Here is a 26,217-nt window from a genome sequence, read left to right as displayed (position 1 = left end):
TTTTTAAAAACCTGTGTCCAGATAAGAACTGGAGACATTAGAATTGCTTATTTAATTATAAGTGTACCACACTGGCAGATTTTTGTAAGTCTAGAGGCCAAAATGACTTTTACTGTTGCTCTCAGTGTTCCTACCTTACCGCATAAATTCCACCTCTATTTTCATCTCACCAAACACAATTGCTGTTAGGTCTGTGCAAAATTTGGCAGGCTTACTTTGGCAGATAACTCAAATGTTTTCTTCCATTTTTATCTTCATGTGTGAATCCCAAATCTCAAAGTGAAACTCAGTCAAAACTGCCTGGCCTGCTTCAGCACCAAAACCAGTAGGAAACCCTGAACTTGCAAAATCATTAATCAGCCTGTGGTGCAGTCAGCAATCCATCCCAGGACTGTCCGCTTCAGGCCAAGATTTAGAGAGACCAGGTGTGGTGACACTAGGCAGCACAGTCTGGGAACTAAAGATCACAGTGAGAACACCCAAGTCTTTCTGTGTCCAGCAGCTGCAAAAATACTCATGTTTATTATAACAAAGTCCTGTCTCTTCTCTGCTAAAACCCAGCACACCACATGGTCACTAAAGGTGGGTACTAGGCTTGTCTGAAATCCTCTTGAACTTCAGCAAAGCTTTTGATGAACATCCTCTGAATCTTGAGTGTTTAATGAGCCCTGACACCAGGATAATGTCATGTGGTTTGGTTTTGTTGCAAACATTTCACATCACTCTACCTGCTGGAAGTCCCTGTTCTGGGATTTGCATATGGTAAAAGCTAAACAATAAAAAAAGGAACTAATATGATGAATGATGATGGGTACATTTCCTACAACTGATTAAACACTTTTGCCATTCTCACGGTCTTCCTTCACCCACCTCACATCTTGTCAGAAAGAGAGGTGTGAGTGACTTTGTCATTGACATTAAACAGTTGTGTATACTTCTAGCAACAAAGTGCTATCTGCGGAGTTTGTTTACTTGATCTGTATTTCCAATCACTGCAGAAGGTTTACTAAAGCAGTTCATTACTGATTTATTTATGATGTATTTAGATAGCAAATATGGTTCTGTCAGCAGTTGCTGGCTAAACAGTGTTGACAGACATTAATAGCATATGGTATAGGAATGGAATTATGATCTTTAAAGAATTTTCTGATTCTCAGCATACTTGTATAAGTTTTATTTTTCCTATATAGAGAGACAGGGAACTTGCAAACAAGGAAACTGTTTTCTTTTTCTTTTTGTAACCTTTGGGGTTTGGTGGTGGTGACATTAAAATCTTCAGTGCTGTTTAACTGTTCAATTTAATGGAAGACAAATTCTCCCAAAGGTTTAATTTACTCTCGCAAACTGAAATCACGGCATTCTTACCATGGGAAATGGCCTTAATTTTCCCAGCCTTCAGTATACATCAAGCATATAATTCATTTCTCCCCACTCAATACTTCCCTCGTTAGAAAACAAAGTTTTTGATATTTAAATGTTACAGAGTTTAAGTTGAGACACAGATCCTCTCAGACCCGTAAAGTGTATTTGCAGGCATGATTGCCTCTCTTTGACAGCGACAGATTTATACAGGTTTGAACAGAAAAACACTTGAATTTTTGACCTTTAATTGGCTGTTTCCTATAACACCAGCATTTTTATCCAGTGTCAAGGAGCAAAAATTGTTTGCCGAGGAAGGGAAGACAGGTGGTACCTCAGAGGTGAAACTGTCTTTGGTCAGTTGGTATAGTTCAGAGAGTTGGGGTATTTTTAGCTGCTAAAATCATTTTTGGGTGAGGAAGGACTCTGGGGCTTGAGAGGGGAGGGATAGCTCAGTGGTTTGAGCATTGGCTTGCTAAACCCCAGGGTTGTGAGTTCGATCGATCCTTGAGGGGGCCATTTAGGGATCTGGGGCAGAAATTGGGGATTGGCCCTGCTTTGAGCAGGGGGTTGGACTAGATGACCTCCTGAGGTCCCTTCCAACCCTGATATTCTATGATTCTAGGGAAAGGGGAAATGAATGACATGCATAAGGCTATTTCTCAATCACATGTGAACAAACAGGTTGGTTTGTTAATATGGGAAAATATCTGATCACTTTTGTTAGGTTAATGATAATGTAGGAAAAGAAGTTAGAAAGTGCTGTCTAAATTTCAAAATAATAGGTCAAATTCTGTTCTCAGTGAAATGGAATAAATCCAGAGTAACTCTTTGCTAGAGTTACTCTGAATTTACAATGGTGCGCAACTGATCTTGGAATTTTGGACCAGTGCCTCCACTAATAAATGTCAAAGGTCTAAATTATAAGGTAAAGCAAGATAGAGAAACAGAGAGCTAAATAGAACAGGAGCACTTGTGGCACCTTAGAGACTAACAAATTTATTAGAGCATAAGCTTTCATAGGCTACAGCCCACTTCATCGGATGCATAGAATGGAAAATATAGTAAGAAGAAATATAAATACATACAGAGAAGTGGGAAGTTGCCATACAAACTGTGAGACGCTAATTAGTTAAGATGAGCTATTATCAGCAGGAGAAAAAAACTTTTGTAGTGATAATCAAGATGGCCCATTTAGACAGTTGACAAGAAGGTGTGAGGATACTAAACTTTAGGGAAATAGATTCAATATGTGCAATGACCCAGCCACTTCCAGCCTCTATTGAAACCCAAGTTAATGGTATCTAGTTTGCATATTAAATCAAGCTCAGCAGTTTCTCGTTGGAGTCTGTTTCTGAAGCTTTTCTGTTGCAAAATTGCCACCCTTAAATCTTTTACTGAGTGGCCAGAGAGGTTGAAGTGTTCTCCTACCAGTTTTTGACTGTTATGATTCCTAATGTCAGATTTGTGTCCATTTATTCTTTTGCGTAGAGACTGTCCGGTTTAGCCAATGTACATGGCAGAGGGGCATTGCTGGCACATGATGGCATATATCACATTGGTAGATGTGCAGGTGAACGAGCCCCTGATGGTGTGGCTAATGTGATTAGGTCCCACTTGAATAAATATGTGGACAGAGTTGGCATCGGGCTTTGTTGCAAGGATAGGTTCCTGGGTTAGTGTTTTTGTTGTGTGGTGTGTGGTTGCTGGAGAGTATTTGCTTCAGGTTGGGGGGCAGTCTGTAAGCCAGGACTGGTCTGTCTCCCAAGATCTGTGAGAGTGAGGGATCATTTTTCAGGATAGGTTGTAAATCTTTGATGATGCGCTGGAGAGGTTTTGGTTGGGGGCTGAAGGTGACAGCTAGTGGTGTTCTGTTATTTTCTTTGTTGGGCTTGTTCTGTAGTAGGTGACTTCTGGGTACTTTTCTGGCTCTGTCAATCTGTTTTTTCACTTCAGCAGGTGGGTATTGTAGTTTTAAGAATGCTCGATAGAGATCTTGTAGGTGTTTGTCTCTGTCTGACGGTTTGGAGCAAATTAGGTTGTATCTTAGAGCTTGGCTGTAGACAATGATCATGTGGTGTGTCCTGGATGGAAGCTGGAGGCATGTAGGTAAGTATAGCGGTCAGTAGGTTTCCAGTATAAGGTGGTGTTTATGTGACCATCGCTTATTAGCACTGTAGTGTCCAAGAAGTGGATCTCTTGTGTGGACTGGTCCAGGCTGAGGTTGATGGTGGGATGGAAATTGTTGAAATCATGGTGGAATTCCTCAAGGGCTTCTTTTCCATGGGTTCAGATGATGAAGATGTCATCAATGTAGCGCAAGTAGAGTAGGGGCGTTAGGGGACGAGAGCTAAGGAAGCGTTGTTCTAAGTCAGCCATAAAAATGTGAGCATACTGTGGGGCTATGCGGGTTCCCATAGCAGTGCCGCTGACTTGAAGGTATATATTGTCCCCAAATGTGAAATAGTTGTGGGTGAGGACAAAGCCACAAAGGTCAGCCACCAGGTTTGCCATGATATTATCAGGGATACTCTTCTGAGCAAATGCTATGGGCATACAGAATAAAGCTGGTGAACTGGAATTCTGCATTTGCAAAGAAAAGCAAGGGTTTATTGAAGTAACAGATCCATGGCTGAATACAAGAAATAACTGGTGTTTACTAGGCTAGGCAAAACAAAACTGGAGAAAGGGTACTCTTATTGGTAAGAAAGGATGTAGAGAAAGCCAAGGGAAATGAAGTAATGGGCCAAATTATCCCTGGTTAATTCTATTTGTTTCAGAAGTATTGCACCAGAGATGAATTTGGCTTAATGTGAATAGAAAAGTTAAGAAGCAATTAACACACAAAAAATTATTACAGGTGAGACACAAACAAAAGCAAAGTAATTCTCAGGTCAGGACTAGCCTATGGTCCATTCTTGTCTTGACCCATGAGCCCCTGAGCCTTAATAGCCCCTGATGGTTGGTCCAGTGGAGTTGACCCGGCAGTTCACCAGCAGTCAGTAGAAGTCTGTGTCTTTGCAGCCGAGTTTTGGTTACCTTTTCCGATACCATCTCTATAGCAGGGAGTGGTTCCTGTGCTGTCTGTCAGTATGTGGATGTGTGCATTGATTCAATGGGCCTGGGTATGAGCCATATTGTGGCTTGTTAAATTAGAATTCTGGAAACATTTATATTGGACAGAAGAAAGAGCTCTGAGGAAGCCTGGTTGATATGGGATACTTTGCTGAGTTCTTTGGGAGCTCTAGCTCTGGCTACTCTGATGGGCCAGAGACATTAGAGTGGTGGGTAGGGGGAGCAGGTTGGCCAAGAGACACATTTCCTTTAAAGTTTCAGAGTAACAGCCTTGTTAGTCTGTATTTGTAAAAAGAAAAGGAGTACTTGTGGCATCCGATGAAATGATCTGTAGCTCACGAAAGCTTATGCTCAAATAAATTGGTTAGTCTCTAAGGTGCCACAAGTACTCCTTTTCTATTTCCTTTAAGCAAAATTTGTTTTGATGAGAGGACAACAAACTGCAGGTTTTGCTTGGTGCTCTTTTTTTCTGTGAATGTTTTAAGGTGGCTTCTCTTGCTTAAAAGAGATATCGACTGAAAATTTAGTCAATTAAATAAAAATGGGTTAAAAGTTGTTTCAGGTACTACACCTGCCCCTGACTTTTAAAAAATGCTTTCCTCCCCACCGGTTTTGCGTGAAAGACACACACTTATAACAGGTGAAACTGACTACACGGAGGTAATAATAAAATTGATGACATGCAACAGTGCTGTCAAATATACAAAGTAAACAAACTGATAAAAAGAGGTGAAATAATATCCCCCAATCTCTTGTCTATACAGAAAGGACATATCTATAATAGGGAAAATGTGGATTTACCATGTATTAGATATTCCATGCTAGTGAAGAGACGGCAAGCTGTAGCTTTAACATGTTAGCTGGGCAAGAGAAACCAGAGTGAGCCACTAGTTAACACTACAACTTACTTTGTCTGCACTAGGATTTTATCATGTTAGTTAACACATGTTAAAAACACACCTTTTCATTAGTGTAAACATGGCCTGAGATATTTAAAAGGATTGTGCTGTTTGCTTTTGAATGCAGTGGGTTAATCAGAAGTCTGCAGACAGGCTATAATGGAGTGGTGTTGGCCCCTGGTCTGTGAAAAATATGTGTTTTAATTTTATAGCCTCAAAATCAATTTTACTTAGTAAAATTCTGATAGATCTTCTTCACTTAATGAGTCAGCTGGGACAATTTGCAGACCCACTATCCAATGCATTTTCAAAGTTGTGCATGTTTTTAATGGTGTAGCTCCCACTAAAATCAGAAACATGCTTTTAATTCTAGAGGCTGCATTTGTAGCATTTCCATTATGTAGCTCCAAATACAGTATGGCAATTATTTTGGAATAAATCATTTGATTGTGGATGGAAAAGTAGGATTTTTCTGAATGGCTGGGCCTGAGGCTTACTGATGTGAAGTTCAACCTCAGACTAAACTGCAAAGTGGGTGTAAATGTAATGTACAAAATCTGGCCCAATGTCTTATCCTCTGAAATGCTCTCTGGCCATGTTTTCTATCAGAACTTTCAGAATTTAGATTGGTGCTTGTTATAGATTCATCTTTGAATCGCCTGATATGATGGGAATTTCAATTTCCTCTGCTAATTCCAACAAGGTTTCATAGGCAAAAGATTCTTCACAGACTTGCTTAATTTCACCCAGTAGGTTACAGGCCCTTTCTGTGTTTAAGGAAACCCTCTTGATTTGATTTCTGCACTGCAGGTTGCTTACTTTGATTTATCTTCTGTTGTTTGTAGTTTCACTGATCACTTTCTTATTACTTTTACACTTCCATCCATTTCAGTTTGTGCTCCTTTTTGAGTGATTTCTTATACCGCCCCTGCCACCTGCTCCAACCTGATGAATTGTCTGCTCAAATTGTTGATCTTGACCTGGCATTGTCTCTTCCACGGGATATAAATGATGCCACACAGATGTATAATGATGCCTTAATAAACATCCCAGGTATGCTTGCTCCTCTGCAGAAGTGCAGCGTTTGAAATTCAGAGTCACAATTGCATGCTGTTGAATGGAAGGCAATGAAATGGAAGGTTCAGAGATTGAAACCGGGCTGGAGAAGCTCTGCTTTCGATGTTTGAAAATTCATAGGAATCTTCTTTCCCAAGCTCCAGCTTCCATTCCATTCCATTTTATTTTATTTTATTTTTTTAAGATCACAAAGAACAGCACAGGAAATCTCGTAATTCTTTTCCTTTATAAACTCTAAACAGCTTGTTTATATTTCGGTTTGTCTACTGGCCCCACAGTGGTAATAGATGGATTTAGTCTTTCAGAAGCTCTGCAGTTATTTGGTGGAGGTGAGATGCCCTCTGCTGCTTTACTTTTCCATGTCTAAAGTCCCAGTACGCTCTTGAATGTTTCAGGATTAGCTAAAGTCTGAGGGATATTGAACTGGGTTTATACAGATACTATTTTGTCTCAATGTTGGATTGTAAAGAAAATAATTATGCACTTTCATCCAGTATTTTAGAGTCTGGATTTTTGACCCATTGTCCCTCTTTGTGGATTCCTGCAAGCCTTAGCTCCAGTTATTATGACTGAAATACATAGCATCTTTGCACTCAGCAATGTTCTATCATCCCCAACCCAGCACTAGTTATGTGATGATACCTGTACTGAGGAAGTTGTCTCTGTCATTGAATGACCTTTCTGATTATTGGATTTTTTCCCATAATTCATATTTGTTGTTTCTTGCTGAGATGCAGGAAAAAGCAGAGCCTCTGTGGCTGCAGTCTCTTGTTTTTTTATGGTGCCCCATATGATGAATTTCAGTGCCCAGTTTAGGACAGGACAGGAGCACAACTCTGGGATGGCCTGTGAGTCAGATTTGTCATGACATTTGTCTTGACCCCTTGGCTCTAAATCCCTCCTTCACGCATTTCAAAGGACACAGCCCACTATTTTTACTTCAATAATTGTTCACTTTTCCCTTTGAAATTCCCATTATTTCTAAAAATATTGTAGATACTTGGAAACCATATCTATTTCCCCTTCCAGCTTTCCCATTTGGCAAGGGTCCATTTGTTTTGCCTGCATTTCTTATGAAGCAAAATCAATAATATGAATCCTAGCATTGCTAATTATTACTATTACTATTACTAATACGCTCCGTGCTGGCCTTCATGTTTGCTGGCAGAAAGTAACACAACCCAGGGGATCATGCCAGGGTCTGTGGAAGGAAGAAAATGGCAGCACCTGCAGCTTTGACTTGTGTCTGACCCTGTGGAAAAGACTCATGGGGTTTAGCTCTGGTAAAGAGACAGTAATGGATTATTTCCCCCAAATCTGCAGGCCAGTGTGGTGCAAGATATTGCTGACCACGCTGGCGTTAATATGTATGCATTCCCACTCTCTGCTGTGACTCTCCTCCCCTGCCCCAAGTGCAGAGAGTCCTGGGCCTGCAGCTAACAAGATAGCCCAAGGCAGCTAGATTCCCATTGCAGTCATGCTGCCAGTGGATTACAAGGGGCTCTGGCCGAAATCTGGAAGCACAGACATTCCCAGGGCACTCTGGAAACCATCTTGAGATTCGTGGGTTCCAGAATCCAAAATTGTGGCACTTCTAATGGGGGAGGGGTGAAAACCTACCCCCAAGGAAAGAATAAGTAGGGTAGTCCTCAAGTGTGGAGTTTAGCTTCCCTTTTTCTGCTCTGTTAGGCTATAATTTTCCTCTAGGGTTCAGTACTTATCCCTCCATATTTTTCCTCTGTTTTATTTCTGAATTTATTTATAATATTTTAACAAACACCTTGAACACACTTTTTGGGGGGAGACAAAGGGGGCGAAAGAGTTTTAAGAGGGACCTGATCTTGTACCCATTAAAGAAAGCTTTGACACTGACTTCAGTGAAACTAGGCCTGATTCTGATCACCTTGCTGAGGTGTGACACAGTCTAACTATCCAGTGACTTCCAGGCAATGTAATCTAGATCTCAGGATTTAGACCTATATGAAAGGAGCCTATTTGATAGGCCTGAACCTGCAAGGTGCTGAGCTCTTCTAACATTCACTGACTCCTGTGGGAGGGGAACAAATTCAGAAGCCTGGCAGAGGCAATCATCCCTGTACAGGATTGGGTCCTCTGAGTATTACCTCTATCTTGGAGAGAAAACTGAGTAACAAGTTAACTCTGTGTGTTGGTGGGTAGGTGAGTGTGGGGTAAAATGAATCAAGTGTTTCAGCTCTGTATTAGAACACATGGACACAAAGGGTGGGAAGGCTGTCACTCAGTGATGAAACTTCTTAAAAACATCTTATAGACTCTGTTCTTTTCTATAATACGGATTGAATTCTGACTATTGTATGTGACTCAGGGAATGACATTGTTCATGTATAGACTGTATGTTTTGAGGGAGATGTTTTGACCTTTCTCATCTCTGGCCGGTGTTGCAAAGATGGAGTGATGTAGAACAGAGATTTTGTGACAGAGTAATAATAAGAAAGAATCTGACTGCCAGTTGTTCATTATAGGGACTCTTCTAAATGCCAGCACCTTCTATGTTTGCCTTCAAACAACACGAATACCTAAATCACCATAGTAAACAGAGATAGAAAGAGACAGAAAGGTTAAAAGTGTGCTCATAATCTCTTGCTTTTCTTCCTAAACATGTTTGATAGCAATATTGTTTCTTAAAAACAATATGACCTCATTTGTAAAGCAATATTCATGCTAAACTAGTCAGCTGTTAAATATGCCCAGCACTGTGAATTATGATGAAGCTAAACCAGAATTTCAATTATTTTCTGGACACATTTAAAATTATAATACTTTACCAGGTTAGTGTTATAGTTCATACAAATTACTCACAAAGTATCATATCAATCTCTTGCAACTGCTTATTGCGTACATATCTGAGAAGTCAGTCGAAGTAAGACACTGGCCAGGGCAATGACCTTCATGCTGGCTTAGTGCTTTGATGGCTATGGTTGATTGTTAGATGGCTATGAGTGCATGGATATCTATTTGTCAAAAGTCAGCAGTTGCTGGCTGTAATATTTATTATGAACGAAACAGATTATTTGTTTGGACCACCATTTTCCACAATATGTTCCTGAAAGGAAAATAAAGGAGATACAACATTGGAAGTTCTGTACATTCTTCATCAACATCCCTTTTACACTCAGATCTTGGCATGGCATTACAAGTAAAACTGCACACTTTTATATTATTTGCTGGGTTGATTTAAACAAAACAAAACAAGCATACGCATAAGACAAAGGAATTACATTTTATCAGCTCCCTTCCTTTCTACTTGCATATCTTGTCTAAAAAGATTTTAAAGCTAAATTATCTCAGTCTTGATTCATCCAGCTATGGTTAATCAGCCCAGATTTATGAATATAAATAGTTAATGGTACCGTTTGTTTAAAGCAGATCTCACAGAGGCTGTTACTTAGCTGGCTACCCAAAGCGAAAACCAAAGGGCCCAGTACCCTTCAGACAAACGTAATAACGTATTGATAAAGCCATGTTAGTGTTTTTCTTAAAAAATGGGAACAGTATAATAACAGGTCATAATCATCAAGTTACAGTGAGGAGCTTAAATTTATATAGTACCTAGATGGGTGAGAAGCTTGTGCTTTAGTAAGAACACATATAGACACTCTGCCTTTATCACCACCAAATCATACAGCTGAGCACACATATAGCACTGTAAATTTTCAGAGTGCTGTACAAACATTATCTAATAAATCCTTAGAACATTCATGGGAACTATTCACTCAGTATAATTTCCCCATTTTACAGGTGGAGAAATAGAGACACAGAGAATTTAAGGGGTTGATCCAATGCTGATTGAAGTGATTAGAGACAATGCTGGCAGACTTCAATGAGCATTGGGTCTTGGCCAAGTCTACTCAAGAAGTCAGTAGAACAGCCAAGAATATAACACAGGAGATCTTGCCTTTTAGCCCCATCCTAAGCTAACAATAATTCCTTCCTATCGAAGTCAAAATTACCTCATTTAGCCATGTCACTGTTGCTGAACCCAGGCTACTGCAACTTAAAGTTGAATTATTAATTGTTATTCTAATAAAAGATTTCTGTTCCATAACCTCTATATTAAGGCATTCAGTCAATTAAGGGATGTCCTGAATAGGAACAAACAACACATGTTTAAGTGCTTTCTTGAATCAGGGCCTAAATTCTTTTTTATTCCATTGGGCTCATCACCATTCTTAGCCTATTCAGTCTGCTTTGAACTGGGGGGAAGTGGCCAGACTTTTTAAAAAGTATAATAAAATAATAATTGTTAGCTTTTATATAGTGCTTTACATGTTCAAAGCACTGTACAAACATTAGCTAATGACAAAAATAGCAATTTGCCACAGCAGAGGACCATACCTAAACACTTAAAAAAATGTGTATAGACCGTAAGTACTTTTTTTTTTTACATGCTGAATATAGTAATACATAGGAATTTGATTGTATGGATCTAATTTTAGAGTATAGAGAATGTGCTTTCATATGCAGAAATCTTGACTCTGATCAGGGAAATTGCTGATCTCACACTGGATTATTGGACATAATTTTGCAGGCTTTGGGTTTATCCTTGTAAATATTCTAAAACAGGGTCCAAGTAATTTGAAGTGAGTTGCACTAGATAATATTTATTCTATGTATGAGGCAAACCATGGATTCAGTAAAAATGATTCAAAGTTGTGTTTTTTTTAAAAAAGATCAAAACACCCAAGTGTTATAAACATCACTTTCAGCCACTCTCTATTTGTAATTGAATTTAATATAAATGTATTTCATTAGTGGAGAGCAGTCTTCATGGCCATACAATAGCAAACAAATTCTTCAGAAGCATCTTTAATTATTCATTTGGTTGTACTATATTTTATGTTACTTTTCATAAATGTTAATCTTTATTATTGCCTTACCAGTAAGAAAAAAAAAAAGAAAGAAAAAGAAATACCTGTTATTAAATGACCTATCAGGCTGACATGGATAAATGTTGGTAGCTATTTAATTGTTTCCCATCTGCAGTTTTATACAGTTTCTATCAAACTGAAGGGTAATTTTTTTAGTAGCTGCTTATTTTAAATGTACAAAACCCTTGTGTGTAATTCCATTAGCTGCCCTACAGCATTGCAATCTACAGTTTCCCTGAGGCTGTTGTGAAATATTGATGAAATCCTTGCTTTTGTGGCTTCCTCTGATACACTAAACATTTGTCTGATGTTAGTTGAACTTGAATGGATCTGTTCAGAGCTATATCAGTAGTGACTTCAAAGGCTGCAAGGCTGTTACAGTTTTTTTTTTACAAACTGAAGTTTCAAAGCCTTACCATGTGGTACTTTAAAAAAACAAAGTTCATATCAAATGAACCAAAGTGTTAACAATACACTGGTAGGACTCATTACAATTTCAATTTATATACATATGTATTTTTCTTATTCTGATTGGTAGTTTGTACCGCTTAAAAAAATGTAGATCAGTATTTGAGAGGGAAGATGAAGAACAACAAAAGAAAGGAAGAAAAAAAACTTGATTTGAAAGTTTGATTTAAAATGTGCCGTTGTGTAGTTGCTAATAAAAAACAATAGGTCAGGAGGACAATGGGACAAGTAAAGAAAGGCAATGAAAACCAGAGGTTTCAGCTTTACGATTTTCTAGGTTAAATCTATTTACGTTGCCATATGGATTCATTTACGTTGCCTGGGTATGAGACTCAAATTCATTACAATACTGTCCTTTTTGTCATCTGGGACCTAGCTGCATTTTCCGAAATGGCCTCCAGACTTGCACCCATTATTTTGTGCATACAAATCATAGAGATATGTTACTACCTGATATGCATATCAAAATTGGCCTTGATCCAGCTGTCACTGAAGTCAATGCCAGAACTTCCATGGACTTCAATGGTAACAGGATCAGGCCCATTTATTCATCTTATATCAGCTCCCATATATCAGGAATCTGGTATTTGCACTCACAAATGATTGCGAAGACAAAATTCGGTACTGTCAGAATTTCATGCTTGCTCAGAATTTGCTGGGAGCCACACACATGGAGGAAAATATTGACTCAGGAATGTCAAATACTGTACCATCAGCTGTTTTACAAAAAAAAAATTAGCAAATTCCAGGGCTTTGGAGAACACAAAGTGTTCTTAACCTTGTGTAAATCATTGTATTAATGGCAGATGCCTTCAGCTATGGAAACTGAGGAGCTGACCCTAAGCACAGTTATGTACACTTGTGAAACATAGCTCGTACCTGGAAACTCAGTAAGTCAGAACGATTGATCCCAGAACGGAGTTGGTATGATTTAAATTACTCTTTCTCCTACCCTTTGACAGCTGACTATGTAAACAAGCTTGACCTAGTCCCTAGAGAAAATTATTCAGGAGAGAACTCTATTATGGCTCTGGTCCCTGTTATGGCTATTGGGCTTACTGTTTTAATGGAAAGCACTAGTTCCTCTTCCCTCTCTCTTTTCAGTTTTCCTTTTGTTATAGTTTTCTGTTTTATTGTTGGCTTTGAGGGTTTAAGGGTTTTGTGTCTGGAAACCCAATTCACAGCATACATACTTCTAGCCTATGTGATGGACCCATGACTATGTTCCGTGGAATGCACAGAGGGCATGATCCTGTATTCCTCATCCCGCTGAAAGCCCTAATGAAGTCAACGGGAGCAGCCAGGAATAGGATCCGTACAGTAAACCTTATAACAAAACTTTATTTTTAGAACAGAGAATTAACATCCAAAATTGTTTCATTTCATCACCACGTGCAAATAACAGTTATGCTTCAAGGAAGTTGCCTTGCCATGTTAAAACTCATTCATGGCAAATGCCACTTCAAGAGGGGCTGGCTCGCTATACTACAAAGTCCTTCTGATCTGCAATGTTTGGAAGTTATACCATCTGCTTCTTCCCAGGTGTGGACCTTGTGATATGGACCTTGTGGAGTTTCCTGGGTCCTCTGTCCCCATCCTGTTGCTTTTATCCTGTGAGGTGATATGGCTTTCAACTTGACTAGATTATGACTATATTTGAATGTAAGGGGCTGAGAACAAGTTCCTCCCACAATCCACAGTGTTGCTGTAGGGATTCAGGGATATCTCTGAGGCTGGCTCTGTAATAGTGGGAATGTCTTGTCTGTCCTGCTGCTCTGGCTGAACTCAGAGTAGAATTTGGCCCTCAATAAACAATTATGAGATGACCAGAAAATGCTATTTACATGCTTTTTGTGGTTCTCAGCCACGGTATGACCTGCTGTAGATTCCTGGAGAAGGCAGAACTTCCAAGCAACAGTAAATTGTGTGTGAGATAACAATACAATTTCCATGTGCTGGGGACAGAGGAAAGTTATTGGATGGAATGAAATTGTCCAAATGAAAGTGGAATATTAAGAAAAATCTCCTATTTGTGACTGTGAGGGCTGTTAGACTATGAAATTGTATCACAAGAGAGGGGGTAGAAACTCCATCACTGAGCCATTTAAATCTGAGTTGGGAACCACTGGTAAATATTGTTTATGGGAAATTTGCTAACAATTCCCACATGTCCAGCATTGTTTGCTGGTCCCTCAGGGCAGAGCCAGTCCATTCAGTATTTCCTCAAGATTCTGAGAACATGTAAAACGTCTCCACGGGATTCTAGAGTAAAAGACCATAGGAAACAATCTTGCACTATCAAGGGGGTTCAACTAGATAACTTTGGAGGTTTTTTCCCTTTCCAATTCTTATGGTTCTGTTACAGGCAAAGCGCTATCACTCCCCTTACGAAAAAGTGTTAAAGACTTACTAGAGAAAGGTTATCATCCTATATGTTTTCTGATCAGACTATGACATTTAATAAAAAGTTATACGCCCCTGCTATAGAATTGTGTATGATCATCTAAACAAACCCCCCAAAACTGTATCACTCCCTATCAGAGCACAAATTCCATACACTTTGAGTTATTTCTATAGAACATGATTACATTTCTATAGAACCCCATTGGTTTCAATCCTATTAAATTCCAAAAGGCTTTTACTGCGGGGTCTATCCAGTAGAGTAAGGATGGGGTTTTCTGCCAGTGCCAATTTATCTTTTCAGTTGTTTTGCACACTGGGATGAATCTGCAGCCATGAACTTAGAAAAAGAGCCAGGTTAGGATTTGTCTTTGGAAAGCTAATGTAGTTAGACATTTTTGAGAAAAAGCAATGAGAAGTGGTCATTATCCATTATCTGCATGAAATAGTTCAGAGAAAGAAACTGCTGTTGCCAAAATGAAAAGATGTTTGAGTTCAAGCCAGACAAGAAGGAAACAAGATCACCTTATAGAACTGTGAGATCTCTGTACTAATGATGTTATTTCAAGTGAAATTGGAATATATGTATGAAAAAGTACAGATGGTGTATGGGTTTTAGGTGGATTAACAACATTGTTCTGGACAATGATTCACTGTCCCTTTTCTTGGCAAAAAATAAATTTTCCAGTCTTGGAAAGAAATGTGTATATATTTTAAGAAATGTTTCTGTATGTGGAAAAAGAGAGCAAATTTGATTGAAAATAGCATCCTCTGGTAGAAAAATTAACAGTAAAAATGCAGTATCATTTAAATATGTATATATGTTCAACCCCTACTGGTCCAAGTTTAGAGGTGATACATATAATGTGATACAAGTTACATGTTAGTGAGTGGGTGTAAGGGATTTAAATTCAACAGAATTAACTAAGTGTAAATCTGGCCCAGTGTTGGCTGTACTATAAGGGTCAAAGTTTCAAGATAGTTGTATGTGGGTTTTTGAGGCCACAACAATGCACGTTACTTTTTGCAGGTGCCCTAACAGTGCCCGTTTCTGTAATATTGGTCCTTTTTATGATGCTAGCATCTACACTGAGAGTGGCTATATGACACTACATGTGGAGTATATTTGTTGACCTTAAGAGTATAAGTTTGTAAACAGAGAAGGATAAACCTGTTTAGACAGACAGCCTTGCACAAATCTTCACCCAAAGGTCAAAGTAAACCCTAACCATTTTATTTTATTTGGAGAATCAAAAAGCGCATTTTTCTTTCTTTCCTCTTTCTCTCCCCACCCCTCATGCTTTTCATGGTTTTCACAAAGCCTCTGCACTTCCAGGGTCCAGCCAGAAGTGCAAGTGCCTAAATGAAACTAGACTGAGGGCTTGTCTAAATGGGAAAATTATTCCATTTAATCTATGCCAGTATAACTCCCCCATGTGGACACTCTGTTCTGGAATAAAAGTGCCTTTATTCTGGAATAATTACTCTGCTTCCAAAGAAATACAATAGGTCTAAAAAAACCCCAAAACAAACAAAACACAGTGCTGTTTTCTATACCCCTTCTAGCCACGCTGCTTTAGTTACTATGAATCCAACTGTATAGGATTCAAATGGAGAAGAAAAATTAGAGTAATAAAAGTTTAGAAATTTCTCACAATTCCCTAAAACACTGTTTCTACCCATAACAATGTCATAATTTTTAAGATCCAACATTGTGGGATCTACCAGGACTAAAAGCAAATGCTACATTTCCACTTGGGAAGCCCAGAGTCACCTCCATCCATAATTATAACATTTCTGGTTTTACTCTGGGCTGCAAGATAGTGGATTTTAACCCTGCAGTAATTCAGGATTGTATATTGCCCATTTTACACCTTTGATGTGACTAATTTAACTTTGGGGCTGGTTTAATTATGGTGGAGTAATTTCACAGCTGGGAAGGAAGAAGAAATGTTTATCTAACAGGCAGATAAAGGGCAGCTGGTTGAACTTCTCAGAAGTTTAGAATATTAGAATAAATCCACAGGAAAAAAGAATAGCGAGAAGACTGAAGGTGAAGCCAGCAACAGTCCCTGGTAAATACAGTTTATCACATGGTTCTGCAATTTACTACACGGATATCATCACTATGTGTGTGAGAGTAAAATAATTGTGTGTGAATGTGTTTAGTAGTGAAATTCACTTAAGTAAATATGGTAGAAAGTCTAAAGCATTGTGACTGTTGCTCCTGTTAAATAAGCATTTAAATGAATTAATCTGCTTTGTATCAGTTTATACAAAGCTTTACATATGGTGAAACCTTACTAAAATAATCACTGGTAGATGGATACATGCATTCATTATACACCCAGGCTGCCTGCATTCAAGAGGCCTTCACTACACAAAATGCCCACAGCAAATCATTTAAGCAAAGTGAATGGTTTTAAATGTCTGATATTAAGCTGTGTTTTTAAAGCTGCCCAGAATCCTTAACCATTATTAAAAATGGACTTGACTGATGCTTTTGTGAATTTTTGATGGTGCCTTCTCATAAGTTACTATATTGTTTTCATTAGATTGTCAGTGTATTATGCAGACAAACAAACAAAGGAAAAGGAAAAAAGCGGACTTCTGAGCACGTGTTATTCTTCTGTAAAGGTTATAGTAAACATGTCAATGCCTAATTAAGCAGCAAATTTTATCTGTATGGGGGGGAGGAGGAAGGTGCAACTGTCTGATGGTTTTGCTTCTCCTAGTAAATCTATTTAGAAGGACAGAGAATATTGTGAAAGAAAGAGTACAGTACTTACCTTCCAAAGAAAAAATTCCCTTTTTCATGAAAAATGGGCTTAATGGTATTCAACTAGTTCATATAAAAACAGGGAATCAACTCAACTCCACCCTGGAACCGTGAACTCAGTGGCTAAGTGCTTTTCTTCTGATTCTTGCACTCACGTCCCTCTTTATTTTTGTTTTGCTCATTACAGTATGCATGGCACTGTGATGCATGTTGGCAGGAGTCCAATGTTGCTACCTAAACTATATGGTATCTCTGACACCAGAAGAACAATGTCAGCCCTGCTCATCAGTTCATGCTGTTTGATTAACAAGGTTACTATTCATAATATGTAGTAGCGCTCACCTTCCTGCACACACTCATAAGGGAGGTCATGGTGAACATCATCTAGTTACTAGAGCTAGGAGTTGGAACACCTGAATTCGAGTCCCAGATCTGCGTTTGACTTGCTGCCTGTCCCTGAACAAGTCAATTAACCTGCCTGTGCCTCAGTTTACCCATCTACAAATGGGGTCATAATATATTCTGATCCACACAGAGACATTGAGAGGCTTATTTGTTTAATGTTTGACAAGCATTTTGTAATCCTTAGTTGAAGGATTCACATGCACAGTATTATCATTATGATATTTAGTATTGTTGTTTTATCACATTATACATGGCACACATTCATTCATTCATAGTTACTGCTGTTAGCTTTACCGCCATTTGAGAAGCTCTCTGGTGTCACATCCCCATGCAACAATCAGCCAAAGAGAGCTAGAAGAATGATGTAATCAGTATTCTTCCTCGAATTCAGCGAATAATGTGCAACGCAGAATGTCTCCAATGAATTTAGCCTGTCTTTATATTCATGGAATATCCACAAGTAGATCATAGCTGCCTCTAACTTACTTGTAATTCAGGTTTATTCAGCAACCTGTTTTTTAATATTTTTCCTCTATGGGTTGATTGCAAACATTTCTTTGTTACTGTAAGATATTCAGCGTGTGATTCTGAATCTCATCTGTGTTGTTCAACTTTGATTGGTAGAGCAGGTTGAAAAACTGAATTAAATTGAAATTTCTGAAAATTAGTTTACAGAAAGTTTTGTCTATATTTTTGTCAACATTTTGAATGTTTCCAAATTTTCTGACTAGCTCTATTGATTGATCAACGTGGTATCATTTATGCAGTAATGCCACTGTCATGGGTGAGGGCCCCCTAAAAGTCATGAGATTAGTTTAAAAGTCACGGGATTTTTAACATAAAATAAATATTGGCTTTTTTCATTTGCCTTTTGTTTTTTGAGCCTTTAAGAATCATGTTTGTCAAGCTTTTCTCAGCCATCATGAAGGCTAAATCTTTTTTTTTTAAATAGAGCTTTGATTATTACATAATCACATGATTCCTTCAGTTGGTCGCTAAGAGAAACACTAAATATCACAATGAAATCATTCCAGTTGGCAACATTGTTTGTGTTTCCCGATTGAATGAGCAGAGAAGTGTGTTATGCATGAAGGCTTGTGCCTGTGATTTTAAAAATTGGTTTCCATGAATGTTTGTATCAGTAAAAGTTGATTATTTGAATATCTACTTACAGGGCAAACAACAGGGGTCGGAGTACTGCCAAAGCAGATTAATTAAAAATTTAGGGTGGCTATTAATAGGAAAATGTTTGAAGTACTCCTTTCCTCTTAGATTCCTTTCCCATTGAAGTCCAAAGATGAAATCCTGGCATTGTTGAGTCAAGGGGAGTTTTGCGATTGACTTCAGTGGGGCCGGGATTTCATCCTAAGCCTGATTCTCCTTTCCCATGTATCAATTTCATACCAGTTTAGTTCCATTTACTTCAGTGGAATTAGTCCTGATTTAGTGCCACCAGAAATTCCTTAATTAATTTTAAAATTTGTAGCTCTACCAATATCAAGTTTATCTTATTAATTAAAATAGTTCATTTGTCAAATAAAACCACTCTGGATTTGCTTTACTTTTTTTAGTTTTATAGTTAATATCGGTCTGTCTCAGCCATATCCTTCCATAGCTTCTTAGGCTTCTGCCCTAGAATATTTCTTTTATCAAACTATAATTTGCATTGATGGAATACAGTGCATTTACAAACAGAGGTTTCAGTTGAACCTATTAATTGTTTCAAGTGTAGTAGTTTGTAATATCAATTATTTGCACACATTCAGAAATGCTTTTTTAAGGTGATCAAATGGTAAAAGATTTCTGTTCCTAGATAATTCTATGAACCAGGAATATTAGAGCAGTTATTTTTCTTCTATTCCTTGCCAATTCTCTCTTTCTCTCTCTCTCTCTCTTCTTTTCCTTGAGTCTAATAACAAAGTCATAAAAATGAGACTTTTAGTATGAACTTAAAGTTCTCACATATGAATTTTTCAACTGTCCCATTAGAGGACAGTTAGAATTATACTCCCATGACAGGAAAATTATTAACTCAGAATCTCTGGCAGTTATAAAGAATTACGATCATCCAAAAACCTCAGCAAGCTTTACAAAAAGACATCATTTGACTTTTTCACTTCCAGGACTAACAGACAATAAAGTTGTAGATTAAAATGAAGTCCAGTAGCAAAAGCACATAGTGAAACTAGAAAAATAAAACTGCAGTGTTATTAACATTTATTTCATATATTGATGTTACATTTCAGGTTACGTCCAAGAGGAAGATATAAAGGAGGAGGAAGAGGATGATGATGACAGTAATTCAACAGCTCAACTTCAGGGCAGCAATGATACTGGCACGGATGAAGAACATGAAGTGGGTCCTGAGCAGAAAGGAAGCTTTAGTTACCAGAATTCTCCAGTAAGTCATATATCTAATCAGGATGCGGAAAATGAGTCCCTGTTAAGTGACGCTAGTGACCAGGTGGCAGATACTAAAAGCATTTGCTCTAGAGAGGTGCAGGATCTGAAAACCAATACTCACCCCAAATCTCAGAATGAAGCACATGATTGCATGGATAAAATGACAGCAGTCTATGCTAACATACTGTCAGACTCTTATTGGACAGGCTTAGGACTGGGTCTCAAGTTGTCTAACTCTGAAAGACGGGGCTGTGACAATAGAAATGGAGGTAACAAAAGTGACTTTGATTGGCACCAAGATGCATTGTCAAAAAGCTTACAACAGAGTTTACCTTCCAGACCGGTCTCCAAACCAAATCTTTTCAGTTCAGTGCAGCTCTACAGACAAAGCAGCAAAATGTGCGGAACTGTATTCACGGGTGCTAGCAGGTTTAGGTGCAGGCAATGCAGTGCTGCCTATGACACCTTGGTAGAGCTAACAGTCCATATGAATGAAACCGGTCATTACCAAGATGACAACCGTAAAAAGGACAAGCACAGACCTACTAGCTACTCAAAGCCCCGGAAAAGGGCCTTTCAGGACATGGACAAGGAAGATGCACAAAAAGTTCTAAAGTGCATGTTCTGTGGTGACTCTTTTGATTCCCTTCAAGATCTGAGCGTTCATATGATAAAAACTAAACATTACCAAAAAGTGCCTTTGAAGGAGCCGGTACCTACCATTTCTTCAAAAATGGTCACTCCTGCAAAGAAACGTGTGTTTGATGTTAACAGACCTTGTTCCCCAGATTCCACAACAGGATCTTTTGCAGATACCTTTTCTCCTCAGAAGAATGCAAGCCTGCAGTTGTCATCTAACAACCGCTATGGCTACCAGAATGGAGCCAGCTACACATGGCAGTTTGAGGCCTGTAAATCCCAGATTTTGAAGTGTATGGAATGCGGAAGTTCACATGACACCTTGCAGCAACTCACCACTCATATGATGGTCACGGGTCATTTCTTGAAAGTCACAAGTTCAGCTTCAAAGAAAGGAAAACAACTAGTACTAGATCCCTTGGCTGTGGAGAAAATGCAATCGCTGTCTGAGGCACCAGCCAATGACACCCAGGTTTCAAAACAATCCAGCAATGCATCTTCGGATGGCATAACTGCATCAGAGCTAAAGAAAGAGAGTAAAAAAGATAAACCTGATGATACAAACAAAGATGAGAAAGTGGTAAAAACTGAAGAGTATGAAGATATGCTTCAGAAACCATTGGATCCTACAATTAAATACCAGTATCTTAGAGAGGAAGATTTAGAAGATGGTTCAAAAGGTGGTGGGGATATTTTAAAGTCTTTGGAAAACACCGTCACAACAGCCATCAATAAAGCTCAAAATGGAGCTCCTAGCTGGAGTGCATATCCTAGTATCCATGCAGCGTATCAGCTCTCAGAAGGAGCAAAGGCTTCCTTACCAGTGGGCTCCCAAGTACTGCAAATCAGGCCCACAATTACCAATAAGTTGAGACCCATTGCTCCAAAGTGGAAAGTTATGCCTCTGGTTCCCAACTCAGCAAATGTGGCCCAGTGCACTCGAGTGAAGAAGGAAATTGATGACAAAGAAGTCATACAAAAAGACTACACTAAAGAGGGCATCCGAGCTGAAGCTGCTCCACTCTGTCAGAATGAAGGGGAATCTCTCCCCAAATCTGAGGCCCCCGTAGAGCCAAAAAAGACAGAGGCATGTCCCTTGAAGGAGGAGGATAAACCAAAAGAAGATGGTGAGAAAGAAAAAACAAAACCCAAGGAGTCAATAGCAGCTTCCCTCAGCAATGGTTGTGTTGCCACAAATCATTCTTCTGACTTGCCTTGTGTGAATCCACTTAGTGCCCTGCAATCTGTATTGAATAATCACTTGGGCAAAGCCACTGAGCCTTTACGGCCCCAGTCCAATACCAGTCCCAGCTCGAGCACAATTTCTATGTTCCACAAACCTAACTTAAATATGCTGGAGAAACCAGTTTTATCTCCTGCTCCAACCCCACCAAAGCCTGCCAGCATCTCCAGGCGTTATTTGTTTGAAAACAATGATCAGCCTATCGATCTGACCAAATCCAAAAGCAAGAAAGCCGAGTCAGCTCAAGCACAGTCGTGTACTTCCCCACCTCAGAAACATGCTCTGTCTGACATTGCTGACATGGTCAAAGTTCTTCCCAAAGCTACTACACCAAAACCTGCCGTATCTTCTAGGATCCCATCGATCAAATTGGAAATGGATGTCCGACGTTTCGAGGATGTCTCAACAGAAGTCTCCACTCTGCATAAAAGGAAGGGCAGGCAATCAAACTGGAACCCTCAGCATCTCCTGATTTTGCAAGCTCAGTTTGCTTCCAGTCTTTTCCAAACATCAGAAGGTAAATATTTATTATCAGACCTAGGCCCTCAAGAACGCATGCAGATTTCTAAATTTACTGGACTGTCAATGACCACCATCAGCCATTGGTTAGCAAATGTCAAATACCAACTTAGGAAAACTGGAGGAACAAAGTTTTTGAAAAACATGGACAAAGGACACCCAATCTTTTATTGCAGTGACTGTGCATCTCAGTTTAGAACCCCATCTACTTATATTAGCCACTTAGAATCCCATCTAGGTTTCCAAATGAAAGACATGAACAGACTGGCTGTGGAACAGCAAACCAAGGTAGAACAAGAAATCTCCAGAGTTTCAGTTCAAAGATCACCTGAAACAATAGCTGGGGAAGAGGATACAGACTCTAAGTTCAAATGTAAGTTGTGCTGTCGGACATTTGCAAGCAAACATGCAGTAAAACTTCACCTAAGCAAAACACACAGCAAGTCACCAGAACACCATTCACAGTTTGTAGCAGAAGTGGATGAAGAATAACTTTTAAGGTATGCATGCATCAGCTTCACGGCGAGTTTTAATGTCATGATTGTAAGGAGATTTCTTAAAGCGTTTCTTAAAAGTAGAATACATTATAACATTGAAAATATGCTGCTGCATTGATCAGTTTAGATACCCAGGCCATTTTACATTGCATTGAAGAACAAAGCTTCATCAATGGATCTCTATCATGGCCTGAACTGAAAAGGTGCTTCTTTAAAATATTTTTAACAAAACTGTTTCCCCACTTTTCACATCTCATATTTTCCTGTTTCCAACTATTATTTTTAGTCCGCCTTCTATTCAGGTTAGTGTGGAGTAGAGCAAATAAATGACTACTCTTCAGTTTTCAATGTCGTTTCCACTAATGGAAGCCTGTTTTTCTGCATTTTCCCTCAGAGTTCTAAGGAATTATTTATCCCTCTCCCCTCCATTACTAATGTAGCATCCAATATTTGGGGCGGGGGAGAAAAAGACAATATAATCGTGATTAGCAAAACCTCAATTATCCAAAACAGTCCATTATCCCAAAAGGCTTATGTCCCCCATAGTCTATGAATGACATTGAAAATGCTTTTGATTATCTAAAATCTTGGTTATTCCACACATAACATTTGGATGATCAGTGTTGTACTGCACTGGACTTTAATAGCTTCCCTTAACACTTATACCAGTGGTCTCCTTTGAGTTGTTTTGAGTAACCTTCCCTCCTTTTGCGTTCCTAGCCATTCTTTTCTTTGTTCTTGAATGCATCGAATTTACACTTTGTCTCATAGTATCAGTGCGGTCCCCGTGCTCAGTCAGTACTCCCTTCCCCTGTTTGACTTCAGTGAAAGTTTTTGGTGCAGATCAACGCCAAAATATGGGGCTGTTTTTTGCTTCTTAACTGAGAGATTCAGTGGCTTTTATCACAAGCTTAACTTTTCACAAAAAGACAGCTTTCTGGATACTGGTTTTACTGTTATTTTCTCTGTCGGAGAAGGTGTATAACTGTGAGTGCCGTCACAGCCAATGTTTACGATGTGTAAGATAGTATTTAGCTGCTGCATAATTTATAGCATTTTTAATTTTACTGAACTCCCAAACCTGACATTTCTTGATTTAAATTAATAGGAAGCACATCAGCTGCAAGTCCAAATAGATGTTTTCAATTCTGAAGGATCTGTAACCAAGAGGGCTTTGTGTGATTAATTTTCAACAAATAATTTCTTCAGTATATTTATCCCTCTCCCCCCCCCTTTTTTTTTTTTTTGCTGGCAGAATATCCACAGGCAAGTTCAAATTTCCTCCAATGTATTCATTATTTGGATTTCCTTGACGAATATCTTTTGGAAATTTTTACATTATGGACTGATAATGAACATTCAAAATTCAAGCTGTGTGACTTGTGATTTGTCATGTAATTCACGTGGTACCATGGCTGTTCTCTGACTAGTTGAGGGTGCATGTGCTCTGGGAATGGATCCACTTTTGTAAGAAGACTTAAAATTTGCTTGCTGCAAATGTTCAGACAACTTTAAGATTTCGCCAGACAAGGCCTATGCATCACTTCTGTCCCATTAAAGAAGCTATCATTTAAACCAGTAATCAAAGGATAATTTTGGGATACATACTATGGGAAGCTATTACAGTACAGCACAACCATCACTACTCAAATGTAATGAGTCTTAAGTCTTGTATAGGTCTTGTGCTGGCTCTTGACACAAGGTAGATTTACTCTTTCTTAACATTTTATATAACAAAGCTCAGTCTTTTGAAAGCAAAATGCAAAAGGGGTGTGAGCACTGTCAAAGCGAGTTAATTATTTTAAAAATTGTACCTAATATTAATGGGGAATTTTTTGCATTGTTCACCCAACATTAGTACCCGGTGTAAAACAAAAGGACGAATAAATGTTCTTTATTTATCTGATAATAACTGATTTTCCACCTTGTGGTTTTATAACAATTCAAAATTGAATGTACCTGCCAAAATATCACAAAATGAAAAGAGGTTGGGGAGGAGGAAGGAAGTGAACAGACTTTTTTCTCCACCTGTTAGCATCTATAAAGATTTTGACATTTGCAGTTTCTATACTAGAGCACTGTGGGCAAACCAGTAATTTGGGTACTATCAAACAAAAGCTATCTGCCAAATATATGAATATGGCAGTTATTTTTGGCATCTTCGTTGCTTAATACCTGACAAATTTTTCAGATTTGGGTCTTTAAAAGCACTGTTATTGTTAAACACCCAACTTTCTATGCACCTTGCTGTTCTTCAGAGATTTGGGGAATGAGAAGCAGATAAACACATTTTCCAAAGATGCCCAGAAAAAAAAGTGGGTTCTGAGTAACAACACCCTAAACTGACAAGTTTCTGGCATTACTCAGGTGATGTATGGATATAAACGAAGGCACTGTCCCTGTTGTCTTTGAGTACCCAAAAATTGTCACCCCCTTAATACTCAGATATTTCTAATTTATATCAGCATGCAGGCAGTACCTTCAAAGGCATATATTTAAAGTGCATTGACAGAGTGATATCACTGTTATCTGGAACTATAATTTTAGTTGGTATGCATGCTAGGACAAATTGCGTGAAATGACGGGCTATTTTGGAGGACATTGGATAGATTTTATTACAATTTCTGAGCTCTAAACTTGCCTAAGTTCTTCTGACTATGCTAAAAATGTTATTCCTGGAGTTTATTCATATGGCTTTGTTTCTTGATCTCTGCAAGAAGACCAGGATACATTACAGTGATTTTCAAAGCTTCCTTATCTTAAAAATGGCTTGGTAAAAGTCCAATATATCTCCTAATTTTGGAGCATACAATACTGCTTAAGGAATATGATAGCAGAAATTTATGTATTTAATCTATTCAGTAATTTTAAAGTGTAAAGTATTTAGAGAAAATAAATATAAAGCATATTGAAACACTTAAAATGCATAAATATATTAATTGGTTGACTAAATGTTGCATCAAAAGCAGAGATAAACAAAATATAAGTAACTAAAAATGCAAGTAAAACAGTGGAAAGAAATTCTCCAAACTACAGAAACATATAAAATATCACCCATATTGAAAATGAAAGTTACCTTTTAAATTCTTATTTAGAAAATAGAGTAAATATCATTAAAAAATATAAACAAATGAATTGCCAGTTAGATCATTACTACCAGAAAAACATTCATACATTACGTCTGTGGTATTTTTTTAAAGACATCAGTGAGGCTGTTTCAGTGATTTGTGATAAATTCCTATTAAATGTAAATGCAGGTGTATATATCTGCTGTATATTCATCTCTGTTGTGGGATATTTTTTACCTCTCAGACTGAAATAAGTCTGGTAATATAATGTGGCATTATTTTTAATTTAAGAAAATCTTATGTCAGCATCATCTTTTCATTTAAACAGCTGCAAATTTTTTGTTCTTCATTTGAAAGCCCATGTACATCAGGGAGTGTTGCTTCAAATTTGTACATGGATTTATAACTTTAAAATATATTTGCTCAATTCTTCAGCTAAATTAAAAATACTTTTTTTCTCCAGAAAGTGTGTGTGTGCA

At 38.3% G+C, this 26,217-nt stretch overlaps 1 protein-coding gene across 2 annotated transcripts in view; it reads left to right on the top strand.

Moving 5' to 3' along the window:
- TSHZ2 (teashirt zinc finger homeobox 2) overlaps positions 1-26,217 on the top strand; it is a 259,376-nt gene that overhangs the window by 134,452 nt on the left and 98,707 nt on the right. Inside the window, exons 2-3 of one of the 2 annotated variants that reach the window (XM_073309368.1) lie at positions 19,616-22,673; positions 23,926-23,963. In XM_073309368.1, the coding sequence (XP_073165469.1) occupies positions 19,616-22,665 (3,050 nt within the window). In that variant the 3' untranslated portion in view covers positions 22,666-22,673; positions 23,926-23,963. Of the gene's footprint in view, positions 1-19,615; positions 22,674-23,925; positions 23,964-26,217 lie in introns of those variants that run through there. The other variant, XM_073309367.1, reaches the window with a different exon arrangement.

The sequence above is a fragment of the Lepidochelys kempii genome, chromosome 13, assembly GCF_965140265.1.
Source record: "Lepidochelys kempii isolate rLepKem1 chromosome 13, rLepKem1.hap2, whole genome shotgun sequence".
Classification (NCBI taxonomy): domain Eukaryota; kingdom Metazoa; phylum Chordata; order Testudines; family Cheloniidae; genus Lepidochelys; species Lepidochelys kempii.
The sequence above is the reverse complement of the archived record's forward strand: the minus strand, read 5'-3'. Positions and strand labels throughout refer to the sequence as shown.